Source organism: Colossoma macropomum, unplaced genomic scaffold (assembly GCF_904425465.1).
Source record: "Colossoma macropomum unplaced genomic scaffold, Colossoma_macropomum, whole genome shotgun sequence".
Lineage (NCBI taxonomy): Eukaryota > Metazoa > Chordata > Actinopteri > Characiformes > Serrasalmidae > Colossoma > Colossoma macropomum.
The window spans coordinates 7,290,289-7,309,685 of NW_023494810.1; the positions used below are offsets into that span (position 1 = coordinate 7,290,289).

Consider the following 19,397-nt stretch of genomic DNA (forward strand, 5'->3'; position numbering starts at 1 on the left):
TTATTAGATTTATAGGATGATTCAGTTGTGATATTCAGGACAATGCAGTTCCACTACTGAAGCAATGAAATGGCTCAGATTTGTCTGCATGCATTATAGTGTCCATATACATCAAGGATTTGGTCATTACAAGCATATATATTTATGTAAATACCTGTAAAGACTAACAAAACAAATTCAAATGTTTGTTCGTTAATGTGCCTATATACAGTTTATGCAGGACATGTATCATTACACTACAGCCTAAACATTCATCAGTTTTAAACTTCATTTGTGTGTACATTTCAGTGAACTGCATTTACATGCAGATAGGTCAGATTGTATAATTTTGTTATACATTAAAGACTCTTCTTCTTATTATTATTATTGCTATTACTATTATTAGATTGTTATTATTATTAATATATTTACAGATTCTTTATAATTGCTCTCGTATTTGCTCATATTATTGTATTTTAAAAATGCATCTTAAAAAGAATGAGCAAAACGACTGCCATGTGTTTCAGTGGGGAAAATGCAATGCAAGTGTATAACGTTTTTGAATGCTACCGTTGAAATGATCTTTTAACTCTTGTTGCCATCGCCGTCTCAGTGTTGTATGAGGGATATTAAAGGTATATTGCTTTTTTAATTGATAAATTATAAAGGTGGGCAGGGCAACAAATTTAAAATTTAAAAGACTCTTTTCAACCAATAGCAGACTCCCTTATTAAAACGGAGGCGGAGCCAACTAAAAAAGCAAAAAGAGACAGCAGAGCTGATCCGATCCTTTCACTGTAATTTTTATTCAGGTTTACCAGAATAAAAAAAAACATAAAACTATACAATTATTCATGTGCCCTGTGGTGACGCAGCGTTTGCCTAAACACGTCAACTTTATTGTAAATTAATTTATCATAATTCTGCAAATACAAATGCACATTTCCTATAAGATATATTTTGCCCTTTTTTAAATCTCTTGGCATGTGCGTTTTACACTGTTAAGCAAAAACGAATTAAAAGCGAGTTTGTGGCAATTACGTGATCTACAAACTATGTGCAAAGTCTCAGACCGGAACGTAATGTTTTGGAGATCAGCGAAGTCTGCGCAGAACAATGTGAAACCTACGTTGCTACGTTACCCGCGTCCCACGGATGTAGCGTACCGTCTATCCGGAATACGGTCCGCGGCGATAGTTGGCTAAGTTAGTTTAGCCCCTGAAGTTGAGGCGAACGGAGAAGCGGTTTGGTCTTCGACTATGGCCTTGCGAGGGTCAGAGGAGGTCGAGGAGCAAATGGAAGAAGCAGAACACTCAGAGGACCGGGAGCTGAGAGTGTCCCCGGCCGAGGAAATGCCCGCCGACGGGCCTGGAGAGGAAGAACCGGAGCAGCTGCTGCTACCGTGGGACCGATTCTCCGCCTGGCTGCACTGCATCTGTGTGGTGGGATTCGACCTAGAGCTCGGACAGGCGGTGGAGGTAGCCACATTTACATTGCAATATAGCTAAATTATTTAAGCATACAGTGTCTACCAAGCTGTAACCATACGTGCCTCGGTCAGTGGCCTGGTTAGCAGGCTAGCTGAACCCATAACTGGACACTAGACAGCTAACGCTAACCAACTAGCAGACCTTCAGCAGCATTAACAGACACTGTGTTAATAAAAATCTCTGTGGCAGTGCGTATCGGCTGCTGTTAGTTAGGTAATGTTGTCCTTTACCATAGCCTTCTTTATGTTAGCTTAGCTGCGTTAGCGAAAACAAACACACACACACAAGTTTGTATTCCTGTCTTTGTGGGGTATTGTCATTTCTGTGTTATTGTAGCTAAATGCTGTTGTGGTACACAAAGCCCAACCATAAACTTAATTTCAGGAATCAAAAGAAAAGCTTTGGTCTCTTACTTTTTATCCCAAAAAAGCTTGATATAAATGAAATCAAGTACTGTTCCTCCTGTAGGCCAGGCAGACACAACAATGTCAGCATGCTCGTGTTTTCAGTCATCCTCATGTCATTTGGTCCTCGTAGAGCTTGTAAACAACTCAGAGTCAAGTCACTATCAACTGACTTAAAGAGTACATATTCTATTTTTTTTTATTAAAGTCTTCTTCGGAATACATTAATTTGGGTTAGTTTATCAAAATATTTGATTAATTTGTACGTGATAATTTGCCAACCTTTCATTTTCTCTTAAACGGATTTTGCCACCGTGCCTTTAGGGCTGATGTTTGTAAAATGACCTCTGTTCTGAATGGCTGGTCTGCGTTTAGCCTCATGCAGAAAGCAGTCTGGTCTAAAACTCTCCTTATAACATCAATGTGAATAAACGGGGCTAAACTGCTCTAGGTCACATAGGTGAATATATGTAAATATGCTGGTTTTCATGGCATCAAGAAAGCAGTTAATTCACCACAGGCTGTTTTTGCAGCTTAGTTTGCATGTATGGGCTGTATGGACTTGGTTAGAGCAGTACAAAAATTCACTTAGCTGAAATGTAGGTAAAGGCATTTGTATTAGTAAAGTCAGAAACTGTTCTAAAGCAAGCACTCAGACAAAACCAGGACTCAAAAAGCAGATACAGATGTGACAAGTAATGGGAAATGCCTTTTCTGCTGTCTGCTGAGGACGGGTGAATAGCTTGGAATTGGCAGTTTCAGTTAAATAGACTTTTAACAACACAGGTTTAAGTCCATCGAACTATGGACGACCCAGACGGCTTTGAACAATGAAGCAGTCAGTTCTCATGTCTATGTCATACGTGATGATGTTCCATAACTCTTCAAGGATAAGATAGTAACACCTTTTACATTTTTGAGTCTTATTGGTCTCCTAATTTTGATCTTTTGCAGGTTATATACCCTCATCATTCAAAGCTCACAGAAAAAGAGGTAGGTCAAATTTCTATTTCTTAATTGTGTTTTTCAGTTTCACCTTTACCCCCAATGTGCTTGATCAGCGAAGACATGTATGGTTTCTGAATTTTGCTTCTTTAACATGGAGCCTCAAGGCGACCTGTGGTAAAACAAAATATTACAAAGCTGATACATTTTATTCTGTGTATCTTCGTTTCCCCTTAATAACACTGAATCCCCTCTATTATGACCTTGATAAGTAGTCAGAATACAAATATTGCTGTGGTCATGCCATAAGCAAGCTAGTACTCCTGCGTGTTGAAATGACTTTACATGAAAGGAAGTCTTAGACTGTATTTCAAGTCCATTTTATAGCAAGACCAGCTACTCAAACTGTTGGCTATTGCAGACCAGTACCTTTTGGCAGCTGCCTCACTGCACACTTTCAGGAGTTACCAGTCTTATAATGTCAATACATTATGCTGCAGTGTTAGCTTGTATCAAAATTTGTATTTTGTGTACCTTAATGGACCTTTCAGAGGGAAAAATGTACAAAGGACAAATCGCATCAACATCAGAGCATTTTTGTTTACTACAGGCAGAGGCATGTTTGACTTCAGAGGTTTATGCCTGTCAAAACTAGGCATCTGGGTGCGTCTTATCAGTGGACTGAGAGGGTAGCTTGTGCTGTACATGCACCCACTTTCAAATAACTGGACTTTTGAGTCACTGAATCCTTTACATTATGTTGTATTTGTGCTAAACCTGTATGATATAAAGTCTTTATTGTGTATAATTAGAGCTCCATATAATCAAGATGTTTTAAACACAAAAACCATATAGAAAATCAAACTGAATCTTGACCTCAGAGTCAGATCAAACCTGAAAAATGTGTGTATAATTACATACCTATTTGCATGACAAGTTTCCCAATTCCTTTCACATTTCAGAAAACAAGCATCTGCTACCTGTCATTCCCAGACTCCAACTCAGGTAAGCGAAAATCTTCTGATATAAAAATTTCTTTGTTTTGTTGTATGTCTCCTCCTGTAAAGTGTGCAAATATCCCAAAGCTGCCTCACTGGTGACTCTAGGATGGTTCAGGACTGACTATACCTTACAGTTCTGCTGGGGCTTCAGACATTTAGCCTAAGCCACTGACACACTACATTCAAAGTCGTCAGACCGCTGTACAGTTCACACTAGACTGCTTGCTGTTTTGTGGAATTCTGAAGTTGTGGTTTGCGCAGTACATGACTGATCACTTACAGGCGGTCACACATTACAAGGTCTTTCACTGGCAGGAATCTTAGACGAGTCTGTCTGGTCTCCAGCTAAGTTGTGTCACAAGAGCAAATGGATGTCAACAAGAAGTTGCGCTTATGAAAAAAAACAAAGAAAAAAAAGGAAAGAATATCGGTGTAAGAACCTTTGTTGTAGCCATGCTTGTTGATGCTGCCAACCCCCCCTCCAGGTTTCCCCTCACCCCCATGTCTTGCGCTCTCATTGGCTGTAGCTTGTCACTACACTCACTACCAGTAACAACTGGGTCACAACACTTTTCACACTATGGGATTTGGACTCCCTGACAGGACCAGATATTTAGCCTGCTTGATGTCCTTTGGGCGTCTTTGAGGCTTCGGTGGATCTCTTGGATGGTGTCTTTGAATAATTCACATATAGAGATCGAGAGCCGATTTGTGAGCCGGCAGTTTGCTTCTGATCTGGGGCTTCTCTCAATAATCACCAAAAACTGTCAGCGAGTGGAAAATCACGCTGAAATTATGTAGTGAGAACATGGCATTAGTTAGCATTGCTAGTCGTCAGCGTTGCTCATGATAAGCCCAGCAATCTCAGCAGAGCTGAACAGATGCAGACTACCCTGAAAGTTTAAGAATTCTCTTGTTAATTGTGAATGCAGTTCCTAAAGTTAGTGCCTTTGTTTGTAAGCATGGGCAAAATTATGATATTCATTGTTATTGTGATAAATGACATCACATAACATCACAAGGTGCATTTCTAAGCATATTGTGGATATCTTAAAGAGCACTGAGAGCATAATTAGGCCCCATTAATTGAATTCAGAATGTGCGACTCTAAATAAAAATATTTTTATCTTGTGTTCAGTTTTTCATAGCATTTATTAACTGTAAAAACACTGCTTATTGTTGGTTTGTTCCAACTTATTAAACCTCAGAAAAAACATAAAACATTGTGATGCTTATTGTTTATCATGAAAATATCTGAAAAACATCATTATATGTCTGCCATGTTGCTCACCTCTCCTTGTTGATAGATGAAAGGTTAATGAAGTTTCATTTCATTCGTTTCATGGCGACCTTTGGCTTACTTTTCAGATGACATTGGCTTGTTTGTGGTTAGCCTACTGATATACATTCGGTCTTAGCCAGTTTTAAAACACCAGACACCTTCATTGAGCATGTCTCTATGTAGCCAACTTTAATGATTGCTATTTACAGGAGCAGATCAATAAATCAGTCAAGAAGTAATTGTTAATTTGTTAATGTTAATTGGTAAGTGTTTATTTGGAGAGGTCTGGACTGAATGATCAGTGCGCCCTAAAAACAATTGCGTTATTTTCCAGTTTAAAAGACTAGGCTGTGTTATGATCAGTAATGTACTCGCTTACTTATGAATTAATCATTATGTAGTCATTTGATGTGATTACATTGATAATGTAATACATTTGCCTGACCATTGTCGTAATGTCCCTACTGATAATGGGATACATTTAAGGATATCAGTCAGTCAATCAGTTAATAACTCATAACAATTTGGATTCATTGCAGTGATAAGCTGCTATAAAATGATTGCTTCGGAAATGGAAAAATGTAAAATGTGATTAAAAGTCACTTGAAATCCATCATATCGCTGGCGACTATTTATTTTTTAATATGCTGCTACAAAGCAAACCAGAAAGTATTGGGAAGAGTGTCTATTTGGCTGTGCTGAATTAACGACTGTTTATCTCATAGGTAACATAATAGTAGCATGACTTTTAAACCTTGATGCTTCATGACAGATGTAATAGTATCAAAGTCCAGTGATCTGTTCAGTCTGTGTAAGATCATGTTTGGGTACCAGGCCAACTAATTCTCTAGTACAGAACTGCCTTTCTGCCTTTCAGTGCATTAAATTGTATCGCTCAATACGAGCCTCTCAATTCATTACAAATACATTGTCTTTGAACAATGCGTTCAGCAGGCTGGAGCAAATAAAGTGCTTATTTTAATACTGCTTATATTGCTTGAACTGTAATAAAAACTAAACAAGCAAGCCGACAGTGAGGGTAGACCCTCCCTCCTCTTCTTCTTTACATTTAGGTCAGTTTTAGGAAGAAAAAGCATACTTCTTGTAAGCGTAAATCAATACATATTATAAAATATTGTACAACATTGAAGATCTAATAAGCTAAAATGGAAACATTTATATGTTAACAGAAAGCACATCTTTAGGCTCTCCTTATAATTTCTGCATTGACATGTATTGTATTGAGACGCCATGTCATACTGAATAGCTTACCTTTAATGAAGGTCACCAACACTGTAGTCTATGTATGCCTCATCCTCTCAAGCATAGATTATTTATAATGAATGGCGGTTGTGTTGAAGAGGCTACTGGTTCATAATTAATTAGCTGTTGTTATTAAATGAAAGCTTCTGACTTACATTTGTTCTATCGATTGTGTTTGTTAAATGGGGTTTTCAAAGCACAGCATCTGTTTGTACATCCTTAAATCCATTTAACAGGGTTCCCATGAATACTTAAAAGATCTTAAAGTCTTAAATAAAAAAAGGGCATAAAATATCTAAAAATCTTATATTTTACTAGAAGTACTGGGTTATAAGATGATGCCTAAAGACTGGGTTGAAAAGTGTTCTCATATATATTAACCTAATTCAGCCAGAAGTGGTCAGAAACTGCTAACTAATGAAAGGCTAGAGGATGGCAAAACTGAGAACAAAGTCAAACAAGGCAAGTGAATGTGTACATCTTTGATTTTCAACCAATTTGTTTGAATATAATGGACATTAATACATGCCATATTGGTTTGTTGTGCAGTTAAAGTGTTGTTGTTTTCTATTGTTGAGGTCTTTAAACAACATGAAAAAGCATTGAATTTGATTTTAAAAATACAGCAACCCACCTTCAGAAATGTATGTGTATGTAATGTATGGTCCATGTGATATCAAAACCTCATAACCCCTTGGTGTTAAATTTTAGGTCTTGACACCATTTGAAAACACTAGCTGCCATCAAAATAGTGTTTAATGATGAATAGACCAATAGAAATGGTGCCGAACATGCCTGGAATAAAAGCTAGTCACATTTAACGTACATTAAATATAAGAACATTTTGCTACAATATCCTACACTCAGAAAAAAAATATTTGTCAGTATACAAGCATGGCCACTGTGGCCACAGTACCTTTATTTAGGGAATGTAATGGTACCACATTCTGTTGTTGCATTGACTCCTCTCTTAACTTGAGTTTTTCTTATAATTTTCTGGTTAATAAAGGAAAGATTAGAAGCTATTCGAAGATATGCCAGTTTCCCCCCTGAGAAAGTGAGTGTACTGTACCTTTAAAACTAATTTAAAATGCCCACCTTAAGGACTGTGTTGCACCTTTGAGGGTACTTTATACCTTGGAGGTCAAAAATCCACCTACTGTGTAATGACATAGCATTTTATGTCTATTTGTATGCTGCGTGGTCCAGCCCTATTGTAGGATATTGGTGTTTAAGCAGTAGGATTTTACAGTCACAAATAACCAGCAGTTATTATTTGAGTAAATATACACACTGACTACATGAGCCATAGTGTGTTTGTATAGTGGGTAGTGTAGTATAGAGCCTAACCTCATTAATGAATAGGTGCTGATATCTGTGCTTGGAACTGTAAACCTTGCGTTGTAGTTATCCACGGTGTTCCCCAGCCTCCTCTGTGTCATATTGATCCTCCTCTCATCTTACTGAAATACGATAATGGAGCGTTCTTGGGGATGCTCTACGCCGTTACTCTTAGCATTTTGGAATTGTTAAAAGGAAACATAAGACAAAAGCACGGTTAAGCATGTAGGCCAAGTCTTGAAGCAGGGGGCAAAGTAAAGATACATCAAAAGATGTTTCAAGCATAAAATTGCGTAAGTAATTAGAAATTACACAGCGTCCACAATCCAGCTCTCGTCCTGTAGGGCTTTAGTCCAGTACAGTTTGGCATTTATACTTGATTCAACTCCATAGTTAGTAGTGGGGTTGCAATACACAAGAGTAGCTCACGCTTGGAATGAGCTTGGCCTTCTTTTCGCTCTTTTCTTTTCAGCTAATTTAAAATTGTGGCTAAATACCAATCAAGAATGTGATCCTAGTGTATAAATCATTTTACTAGTTGCCATTGTTGTCTTATATTGCTGCATGCATTATTCATGTTGTAAGCACCTGGTTAGTGCTTTTGTCTTTTCGTACCTGCCCAGTGAGAGCAGTCTAAAATGGCTAAACTGGCACAGTAGTAGAAGTGTCTAGTAATGTGCGTCGTCCCTGTAAACTGGATAAAGATATTTTGCTTTTGTTTTTTCAGTCAGTCCAAATACAAAAACAAGACTGAGCAGTGGAAACAAGTAATTTTCTTACACAATAACTTTAAATGCAGACAAAATATAAATGGTTTTGGATGTAGCTCAAGTTATTTTTTTCCCCATACGTTTCTCTTTTAGGAATATAATGCAGGAGCAGTGGACATCATTGCAGTTTGTCAGTATGTCTGACCATTTTTATAGCATAAAATTTGTACCAGTAATTATTCAGTTGTCAGCACATAGTCTCACAACCCTAGGGGGAAAAAACAGAACTGGACACTCCTGATCTACAAGCAGTTTGACCTCTTGTAACCATGTTAAGTGATGGTTCAGCATCTTATTGAAGATCCACAAAGAATATCAAGACACTATGTAAACTCCCTACTAAGTTTACTAAGAGCCCTATTCATGAGTATTTTTTTTTTAATATAAGCGTTTAATTTACTGATAAACATTGTTAAAGTTTTGAACTTGTGATGTCACAACCATTTATATACCACCCATTCACACTGAAGTGGTACAGAGTGTTGTTAACAGTTGCAGACAGTCTGTAGCCACGTTATTGAAGCTGAAGGTGTGGAGAAAATTATTAAATGTTGTGCTGTTCCTGGCTGTCAGGAAACAGATGGATCACTGCAGCCTTTTAGAGCACAAAAGGAGTGGCTGAAGTTCATTTTTTTTGTCACAGCCCTGAGAATTTCAGTCTGAAGTTTGGTCTGTATTTCTGCTTGGACTGCTTTTTGGACGGGACACAATACAGGGCAGTCAATCAAAGCTGAGGTCATTTGCATATCAAGGCTAAAAGCACAGTAAGCAACAGCCTGATCAATTCCAAGGGATACAGTTTGTAAAATGAATGATGACTGTCATTTTACTGCATGAAACCGAACAAATGTTATAAGTGGACTTTTGGGACAAACAAAAAATGGAAGACCAATGTAGAATATGGCCCATTTTGGCTTTATTCTTCTGTTTTTATTGTTGTTCTTTTCTGTCATATAAGCCAAAGTGCTTTCCTAGATCTAATAACTGTTTCTTTGATCGAGTGTCTGTTGGGAAACGGCCTCCTGGGTGGGCCTGGAAGGACGTATGGAAACACTGGTGTACATTAGCTCTGTCGCTAGCACGGCGTGGGTGAGGCAGCACGCTTATGTCGATGGAAAGGCATGCAGGTCGCCATGGCAACTGAGTTCTTGCCACCAGCGGATCTGAAGAAGTGTGCCTCTGTGCTGCTGCTGTGGCACATTACCCTCCGCTTGCTTTCTGCGTTGATACGGAGATGGATCTGAGCAGGGAGCGGAGAGGGCAGCCAAAAGCAAACCGGTCTTTCTTATGGGTTCAAGATGTGTAATAAGTCTGACTCAGGCGGTGGTGTCTCATAGGTTTTCGGGCCATGTGCTCGAGTTGTGTTTTTCTTTCTCGAAAGCGCAAAAGCTGCAAGAGATTTTGTGCTCGCGGCACAGACATATTTCATTGCGTCAATAAATATGCTGACTCACTCTGCATATTCTCAATAGATTGTCTGTAAGCTGGTAATTCTGTGATATTTTGTTCCCAATTTTATGTCTCATTTTGTGCCAGTTCAGTTGTAAATGGCCTACGCTCCGCCCACTGATGAACAAATTTTGTCACAAGTTTACAGCACGGTGCCAAAATCTTACTCAACCTAATGAGAAACGGTATACGCATAGGTTACATAACGTTGGCTTTCTGGTTTAAAGTGCTATGCTACTGATTGTCGCTAGGGATGTAACAATTCACAAAATTCAGAATTTGGTTTGACACAGCACAGTTATGTCTCAAATCAGTAGATTTTTATCATACAGCACAAATAAGACGTGGCTGAAAATGTGCCTACATTAATGTTACTATATTAATGCTTAATTTGTCAGATTTCTATTACTAACATAATATGTGAATGTTTAAATTATTATTATTCAACATTGTGAAAGTACAATATTTAAACCAAAAGCTGATCTTTAAGATGCACCAATCTAAAGCTCTAGCCCCAGGCTAACACACTAGCCACAAAGCTAACATGCTCATCATGCCACAATGATGCAATGCAATATGCTGAAATACAATTCGATACAACATATCACTGCTGTAGGAAGAAAACCTCATATGTCAATTTTTGTTGTTTTTCAGTTTTTGACATAATCTGAAAATGCCTGTCGCTCATTGTATGTAAATTTCATGGTGAATGGACTAAAAGAAACAGCCCGAAATTACTTGGAAATCCTTCTGGTTCCATTGACTTTTGGAGATCTGAGGTTTTGTTCAGTCAACAGCAATATGTTGTATTGTTACAGCCCTAGTTTTAGCTAATGAGAACTAGGTAGATTTGAATTGACAGCATCGGAATTACCATCATGCTAACATTAGTGTGATTACATAAACAAAAAAACGAACTGTGTGACCTTTCACATGCATTCAAAATAAATATCAATGGAAATTAATAAGGCATTTAAATGTAATTTAAGGAAAAACTGAGCCACTCTAGACAATTTCTCGTTAGGCTGAATGCACCAATGTTGTGTACCTAGCTGTTGTTGAACCTAGCTGCAGTTGTTATGAAAGAATGCATTTGTGGCCAGAGCATAGGACAGACAAATTTACCTAAGGTGTATATAAGAAGATAGATTTCTCTTGAAATTACAGATGTACAGTTTTTGTTCTTGTTCTTGATTTCCGTCCAGAGGACTCAGCATTTCTTCTTGCTCAGTCAGGATGGTGCATGGTGTACACACTCTAAAAGGATCCCTCTTAGGCCTCCTCATAGCAGTACACTGTTGCCATAGCCAGGACTGGGGATTGTTTATAGATCACTTCTTAACAGACATAACTGTAGATGGGTCTTGCGTAGGAAGCTGTTCTCTCTCTCTTAGCTGCATCCAATAGGATTAGACTGCGGACGTTGTGTAAATGCTGCTTTTTATAGACCACCCTAGTGTTGTCGAAAGAGTTAACCAGGAAGATGAGGTAATCCATCTGTCACGCCCTGAAGACTGACCCAGTAATCCCTCTCCTTGCGCACACACGCACACACACATACACCTACCCTGCTCTCGACTGTTTGCCTACACATTAGTTTGACGTCTCTGAATAGAATTCTGCCAGAAAGGAACAACCTGGAGCTCAGAATCAGAAGGGCAGAAGAAATGGACCTGGAATGAAATGGACATTTTGACCTCTACAGCTTAGGCTACAGGCTAAAACCCAAGCCTGTATTAATAAAGACTTTCTGACTTTTAGAACTCTTGATTTTTGGTGTTTTTAGTTACAAAATCAGACCTGATATCTGCACTCCTACTCCGAGATTCTTCATGAGCTGTGGTGCTGGAATGTAGGAGTGGCTGAGCACCGCAGGGACTGCTCTGTTCTCTGGTTCGACAATCAGATGATTAGTGTTTTGTTGGTCTGTATTTTACTTGCTCGATTACCTTCAAAGTAGGTGTTAGCTTATTTTCTTAAGCTGCTTTTTGCAGTTATCTATAGGGTCCTACTTGAAATTACCATTGACTCTCAAATAAAGAATAATATTTACCAATTTACCAACTAATTTACCATTTTTACTGCATACCAATCAGAATTAGGGTGATTTTTTTTTTTTTCCTCTTCATCCACTAATGCTACCAAAAGTCTCTTAAGTTGAGCCCTAGTAAGTTGTGTATTATCTTGTAGTTTTGTAATGTAAATGCAGCGCTGGACTATAGCAGTGTTGAAATGCAAAAAGCTAATATTGCATCTCATGGTACGTAAAGCGTGCCCTTGTTCATACATAGCAATATAAAATCAAAAATATTTTGGAGTTTGTTAAAATGGAACAAAATATGCTTGGCTATTAATAAACTTGGGAGGCTGCCCAAGTGTAGCCTTAAAGGAAAAAAGCGCAGAACTAATATGTTAACATGTAGCCACGATACAGCAATACGTTACGACATTGTGATGCAGTGCGATACATTGTATTTTTACACCTCTAAGGTTAACCCTAACCCCAGTGTTGTGGGTTTGCTTATGTTGCCATGGCTACAGTGCTGTCAATCACCTTGTGGTCTGACACACCCAAACAGTCCTGTTCAGACAGTCCAATGAGTTTTTGTTTGTTTGTTTTAGTTCTTTTTAACAAGCTAGTCATCATACTGTTATCATACTAAATGTTATTTCAACATGGTAATCATAGTTTTACACTAGAACCACATTATAATAAATTATCTGTATTGTTTCATTTTCATAGCTTACTACAGACCTTGTCAACCAACATTACCGTCCCCGTGTGTGAGCACAAGCAAATGTACAAGTATCGTGTTCACCAAACCTACTTCTGTTTGTGTTATAAATATTATGGGATATGCAAGATAAACTTTGTTGTGGCTGCCGTCAGCCACAAATAGCTGCTCCTTTCCCACAAACCAGCTCAATGGACTCGTGTGTACAAAGGGAAAAATGTTTCGCTATGCCTGTTTGAGTTGTGGCATTCCGCAGATGTTTGTGACCGATGACTCCATGTGTTTCCCCTTTCCTCTTCCTGCTCCCAGGTTGCCTGGGGGACACGCAGTTCTGCTTCCGTTTCCGGCAAGCGGCGGGCAGGAAGTCGTCGCTAGGATGTTTTCTGGACCACTTTGACAGAGATGCGCCGGTCTGCCTCAAGGTCAGGGAGCAGAGGAAGCAAAAAATGTTTCTGCGAAAACAAACACATGTGCTCCAACTGGTTGCTTAGGAAGATGAAGGATGGAAGGCTATAAATCATACAATTTTTTTTTTTGTTATGAAATTGCAGATTTGTAGTATAAAGAATGAAAGCATCCCATTTTTATAGAAAGCATTGTCATTCAGCGCTAACAACTCAACAGTGTGATTATTTAGTTAGGTTGTTTTTTAGGAGTTTAAGAGTTCGCACAGTCATAGTTAACTTGCCTTATCAGTTGCCTACTTTTAGTGTAAGGTGGAAATTGTGGAGATTTTTACTATATCAACTATTACCAACTATTCCTTGAACATGTGTAAGTCATTTAAGGGTGGGAAATTTGTTTTGGATGATATTTGACTGAAATGTGATTTCTCTTTTGTGGCTTTTAGAAAGACCAGGGACATTTCTACGGTTACGTCTACTTCAGGCAGGTTCGAGATAAATCGCTGAAGAGGGGTTACTTTCAGAAGGTGAGCTGAAGTGGCTTTTAATTATTTATTTTTATAAAAACACTTTTTAGGGCAGGGGAGACCAGTCTTATCCATGAAGGGCCAGTGTGGCTGCAGGTTTTGATCCCACTTATTTAATAAGTCTGTCTCATTCTGAATCTCAGATGGCTCCTATCAGCTGTGTAGCGCACAGTGTGAGTCATGAAATTTTGACTTCTTCACTAAAATAGTGCACAAGATATATAGTACATATTTCAACGCTCAGCTTTTTGTTTGTTAAAGTGTCTTCCTTGGTATGAAGAGCAGATTTTACACTAGGGCACTCCAGAGCATCCCATTCTGTATACACTGCTTTTCTATGAAAATTATTCAAGCTGTATGAATGCATATGTCAGCAATTTATGCATCTTAAAGCAGCTGAATTCACTCATTAGAAGGGGCGTCTAAACACTTCCACAAAATTGTGGAACGGTAGCTGTCCCTGATCTTTTGACGGGCAGTGTGGGCTTTCACGTTTACACAGGGAAGTTACAGTTGAGCTGTATTAAAGCTACTGTAAAACAGAAGGGCCACCAATCTCTCGGTCAGCCTTGACTCATCATGTTCAGTTCCATGACAGTTTTGCAGTTCCTACCCTTGAGAAACCTCAGTCTGCCCCGAAGCCAAGATCCACAGTTGAAGTGCAGCGTAAAGCAAGTCTCAACAGCGCATGAAAGTGCCACGTCGCTGCTTTTCATCAGTGTCATCTCTCCACACATTAAGATGACTTGGAGTAGGAGTGCAATTCTAGTCCATCGCTAGTCAAGGTTATTCACACCCTGAGAATAGAAACACTGAGGGCAGACAAAGTACGGGGGTCGTGGAAGACGATTCTCCTGGAAGAACTCGTGTTGAGTCACCCATATGATACAACAGTAATTAGTTTTCCTACTATGAGGTCTCTGCAGTAGTGTAAGTGGTTGTTATGTAACCTCCAGGCTGAGATCAGTGGTTCAGATTAGGATAAACCACAAGCAATGGAATTCACTTGTCAACTGAAACATGGCTGGGCTTGACATGATCAGACTCAGCTCTGCGTCTTTTTCTCAGATTAAAACTGGACAGTAGACCTTCCTATTTGTTGCTACCTCTCTTTTTTTTTTAAAAAAAACAACTAGCACTAGCTTTTTTGGACTAATTGTAAATCTTCTATACCCAGTGTTAGCTTTTTTGAGTTACATATATTATATATATTATTTTTACACTTAGTGCTAGCTTTGTTTTTGAGTAACAGTTTATTTTCTATATCTAGAGCTGGTATTTTTTTTCTAAGCAATAGTTGTTTTCTAAAGCTAGTGCTGTTTTTCTTTATTTAAATTTAATAATAGTTGATTTTCTGCACTTTATTGAGTAGTGCTAAATGTAGAAAATCAACTACTGCTCAAAAAAGCTGGTGCTAGGTGTAGAAAAACGGTGCTAGATGTAGGAAATCAACTGTTACTCAAAAAAAAAAGCTAAAAGACTGCAGACTTCAGCACGGTGCCTCATTAAACACACCTGATTCAGCTCATCAGCTAATTAGTAAGGCGTTCATGAACTGAATTCAGAGCGTTAGATGAGAGTAAACACTGATCTAAACAGAACTTTGGCCTGGACGGTCCCCTGTTTGACCTGCCTGGGCTAGGTGTGGAAAACCAGGGAAATCAAATACTTGTGATAGTGACATTTGCGCTATTATTTTTTTTTTTTTTGAGTAATACATTTTCTACACCTAATACTGCCTTTTTAATAATAATTGATTTTCTACATCTAGTGCCAGCTTTTTTGCCTGGAGTAACAGGTTGATAGAGTAACAGGTTGTTGAGTTTAGTTTTGGTTGTACTTTACTGCCTAGTATCAGGAATATCTTGTTCATTATTAGTTTTCTTGTTGTGTTTGTCTTTCTTGGCCACAGTCTCTGGTTCTCATCAGCAAGCTACCTTATGTGACCTTCTTCCACTCGCTTCTGAAGCTCATTGCCCCAGAATACTTTGAGAAACAGGAGCCCTGTTTAGAGGCTGGTGAGTACAGTAAATTAGAGATGACACCTGGAGACCTAACAAGTAAAACTTTGCTAGACGACACAGACAGGTTTGCTGGACTTCCACTTCAAGAACTCAGTTATATCCTCACTGTCCTCTGCAGTATAGCTGGTAAAATTGCTGCACAGCAGATGACTGTATTAATGGACATGTTGCTATACTAACGGCAGTATTTTCTTGTTTTTTATGGGTAATAGCTTGCAACGATATTGATCGGTGGCCGACGCCGAGTCCAGGGAAGATATTATCTCTCCCAATCATGGGTGTAGTCATGAAGGTAACTCTTTAACTGCTTTTTTATTTTTGTCTTTAACTGCTACACATCAATTCATTAACCGCACCATCTGTTTTTCTCAGCTACGTATTCCTACATGTTACGACAAGCCAGGAACCTCGCAGCTTGTGCTGTCCACACCGGTAAGAAGAATGTTAGCGCTGCCAAACCCATGACTGTGATCTAGAGCTTTAGTTCTATATATCTAACCATCCACTGTTACCCGTTGCAGAGCGACAGTCTTGTGTCTATCGTGCTCCCTACAATCCATGAAGTGGACCTCTTCAGGTAAGATCAAGATGTTTTTCCTTTATATTTACTCTGGTTCATGGATTCATGGTTGGCAATGCATTCACTAACCAACCTTCAGTATCTTGGGTAATATCTGCTAAAAACAGCTTGTACTACCCCCTGCTGGTTGCTGTTGGAATGTACAGTGTTTCTCTCTTGGAAGGCTGCCACGTTGCTCTTTCCGTGACTGTGGTGTTTACATGCTTCTTATAGCTGGTTGCTGTGACACCTTCAGCTCTAGAGTGAGCAACAACTTGCAGAAACGCTGCATTAGGAGGGATGACATCAGGGTCACTGTCTTTTGGTTAACTGGCCTATAATACATAGGGCTTCTTATTTTTGATGTAAAAAAAAATTCCCATATTAAAGGAGAAGTCTGCCAGTTTTTCAAAATTAAGTTGTTGAGATGTAAACAAAGTCATTGAGGGTGGTTTGATGTGAAGTAGAGAATTGCAGAGAAACAGTGGGAGAGATGGGAACCAGGATTTATAATGTCATTTTATTTACATTGACAATCCAAAATGAGCAGTGAAACTACATGTCTTCTGAGGTTTCACATGTAGTGTGGTGTTAGGAAAATAGTAGTAAATTTTGCTTTTTGACACCTTGCGTGCTCCTTTCTGTATGTTTTTAAAAAAATGTTTTAGGCCGATAATTGCAGTGTCGTGTATCTGCACTGCACGTAGTCCTGTGTAATGTGCTGCTGTTGTGTGTTGCACTATGGGCCAGAGAAATGACATTTTGTTCCAGCGCATACAAGTAATATTGAGGAAATTTGAAGACCTCTTGACCACTTGACAAAGGCATTAGGCAGCACATTTGTACCATTTCTTGTAGCAGCTTTCTGTGAGGTAATTTTTAGATTTGTTTTTTTGTTGTTCATCAGATGTCTGGTTACCACTGTAAACAATTCTGACTCATTAAGTTTCACTTGAACTGAGCATTTCACATCTGACCTCTCAGTGTTAGAACAAAACCTCTGACAAAAAAAGGAACTTTTTACAGGTGAAAGAAAAAGCTTTTTTAAATGTCAGTGTAAGTTAATACTACAAGATTTAATTCAAAGTCATTTAGGACTGTTTCTGTTGGGCCGTTCAACGTGAAATTTTGAGCCAATGTAAGTGGTGGCTGGTGTTTTGTTCCAATAGTAACAATGTATGAAACCTTTCGTTGCAAATCTTTTTTCTTTTCATGATGTATGTTGTTGGGAGTTGACTTTGGACTTTCTAAAGTCAGCTATTTATCTTTTCAAAAGTCGTTATACCCAAAGTAAGTGTGTGTGTGTGTGTGTGTGTGTGTGTGAGAGAGAGTGAGGGAGGGAGAGAGAGATACAATACATATTACAATATTTTGGGTTCAGACACAGTGGACCACAAGTGTTGCATTAAAAATATATTAAAAACAAGCACACTTACTAAATTGCTGTTAACTTGGCATCTGAATCTTATTATCTTATTAGAGTAGCTGAAAATGTGTATATTATGACCCTATTACAGTCCTATACACATTTTCATCCATTTCTCCTTGGACCCAAGATATAAATCATTGACTTTACTTTGACTGCACTTCTTCAAGTGTCTGTGTGTATTTCCATATTGATGAGGTGAGGGCAGAATAGCCATCCAGTGACAGGAGAGACACTACAGGGTGATACCTCTCCCCCCATGGCCTTCCTCTATCTGTTTCTTTCCTGCTGCCCTGAGTCGAGCTGAAGAAGCAGACACTTAACGGGAGCCATCAGTGTTCTCAGCATCATCAGTATTCTCCTCATGAAGCAGACGGGCTTAACTCTCCCTGAGCCTCAGATATACTGAAAAGCTCTTCGACTGAAATAGCACGGTTCACTGGCGTAAGGAAAGGGCCGTGTCTTGTTTTTAAAGGAAGTGGCTGCAGGAAGCATTAAGAGAGTGCAGGAACTCATTTAGTAACCAGAATAATCTACTCTGCATTCTCTTTCCTCTGTGCTGTAGGTGTTTCTGTCCAGTCTTCTTTCACATTCAGATGTTGTGGGAGCTTGTGTTGCTGGGTGAAGCACTGGTTGTCATGGCACCCTCACCAGCAGAGTCTTCAGACACCGTGCTAGCGTTAGTCAGGTGAGTTGAGGCCTGGATTTTGGGAGGCTCACATGATCCGTATAGCTCCTCACAGTAGTAGAGTTTTCGATTAAAATAGTAGTTTGGAAAAAAAATCTGATTTGCACAGTTTTCCCCCCTTGTTCCCAAAGTAGTCAAAACGCTTTTGGCATCCAACATTTGCTTTTATACTTTTGCACTGGTGTAACAGAAGCTCATACCCCTCAAGTCAGCATCAGGAAGTCTGCCTGGAAGTGATTTCACTTCCCTCAAAGTGTGTCAGGTTGTTTATTAATCTCAAATAGACTTGTCTGTGTTCTCAGATACTTTATGATGTCCTTTTATTTAAAAAGTTGGCAGAAGTATGGACAGAATGTAGATTTCATAATTAATGTCATTCTTATTTCAGTTTATAACATTTCCCTACGTGACATACTTCTGCACATCTATATAGATGTCAAACAGTGTCAGAAGTAGACAAAACATCATGAAGACTTCCACAGATTTTTCAGAAATTCTGCATAATTTACTTGTTGATATGTAAACAAAGTCGTTCCGAGTAGTTTGATATAAAATGGTGCATTGTAAAGAAACTTACCTACATCAGTTTTCTTTACAGTGTTGCTGGGTTGCATTTGTTTGCAAAAGTTTGGGCATCCCGGTCAAATAATGTTTTGTTAATTTTCTAAGAGAAAATAAGTGAACACACCCTCTACAGAGCACACGTCGGCATGTTTTAATACACAATTACTGTTTATTTGCTGAATTTAACATATAGAGAAAATAAAACACAACATGTGGCCTGTGCAAAAGTTCTGGCGCGTTTTATATTTTATCTTTTGTTTCTTTTAAGTGTGGTCCAGACGTAGTCAAAAGGCTTTTTGACCACATTGCAGTCAAAAATGTAATGTTGATAATGATAAAATACTGTTAAATTAAAAAAAGTAAGTTATTTAAAACACGTAACATATTTAAAAAATGTTTTAGGCCAAAACGTCACTTCAAAAATATTCGAAACAATGTCTCAGGCATCAGGCAATGTATTCATAACTATTTCTTGTAATAAGGAGTGAGGGAGCTATTAGAGATTTAGATTATTAAAGCTTCAGATATCTGGTTCTTATCACCAAC

At 38.6% G+C, this 19,397-nt stretch overlaps 1 protein-coding gene across 1 annotated transcript in view; it reads left to right on the forward strand.

The window, feature by feature from the left end:
* The first annotated feature begins 1,127 nt into the window (after window positions 1–1,127).
* Window positions 1,128–19,397, forward strand: part of dennd6aa (DENN/MADD domain containing 6Aa) — a 28,765-nt gene continuing 10,495 nt past the window's right edge. The window contains exons 1-10 of the mRNA XM_036559344.1: window positions 1,128–1,457; window positions 2,828–2,866; window positions 3,781–3,823; window positions 12,969–13,081; window positions 13,510–13,590; window positions 15,503–15,608; window positions 15,827–15,906; window positions 15,987–16,046; window positions 16,136–16,191; window positions 18,165–18,287. Of these exons, the coding sequence (XP_036415237.1) occupies window positions 1,239–1,457; window positions 2,828–2,866; window positions 3,781–3,823; window positions 12,969–13,081; window positions 13,510–13,590; window positions 15,503–15,608; window positions 15,827–15,906; window positions 15,987–16,046; window positions 16,136–16,191; window positions 18,165–18,287 (920 nt within the window). The 5' untranslated portion in view covers window positions 1,128–1,238. The remainder of the gene's footprint in view (window positions 1,458–2,827; window positions 2,867–3,780; window positions 3,824–12,968; window positions 13,082–13,509; window positions 13,591–15,502; window positions 15,609–15,826; window positions 15,907–15,986; window positions 16,047–16,135; window positions 16,192–18,164; window positions 18,288–19,397) is intronic.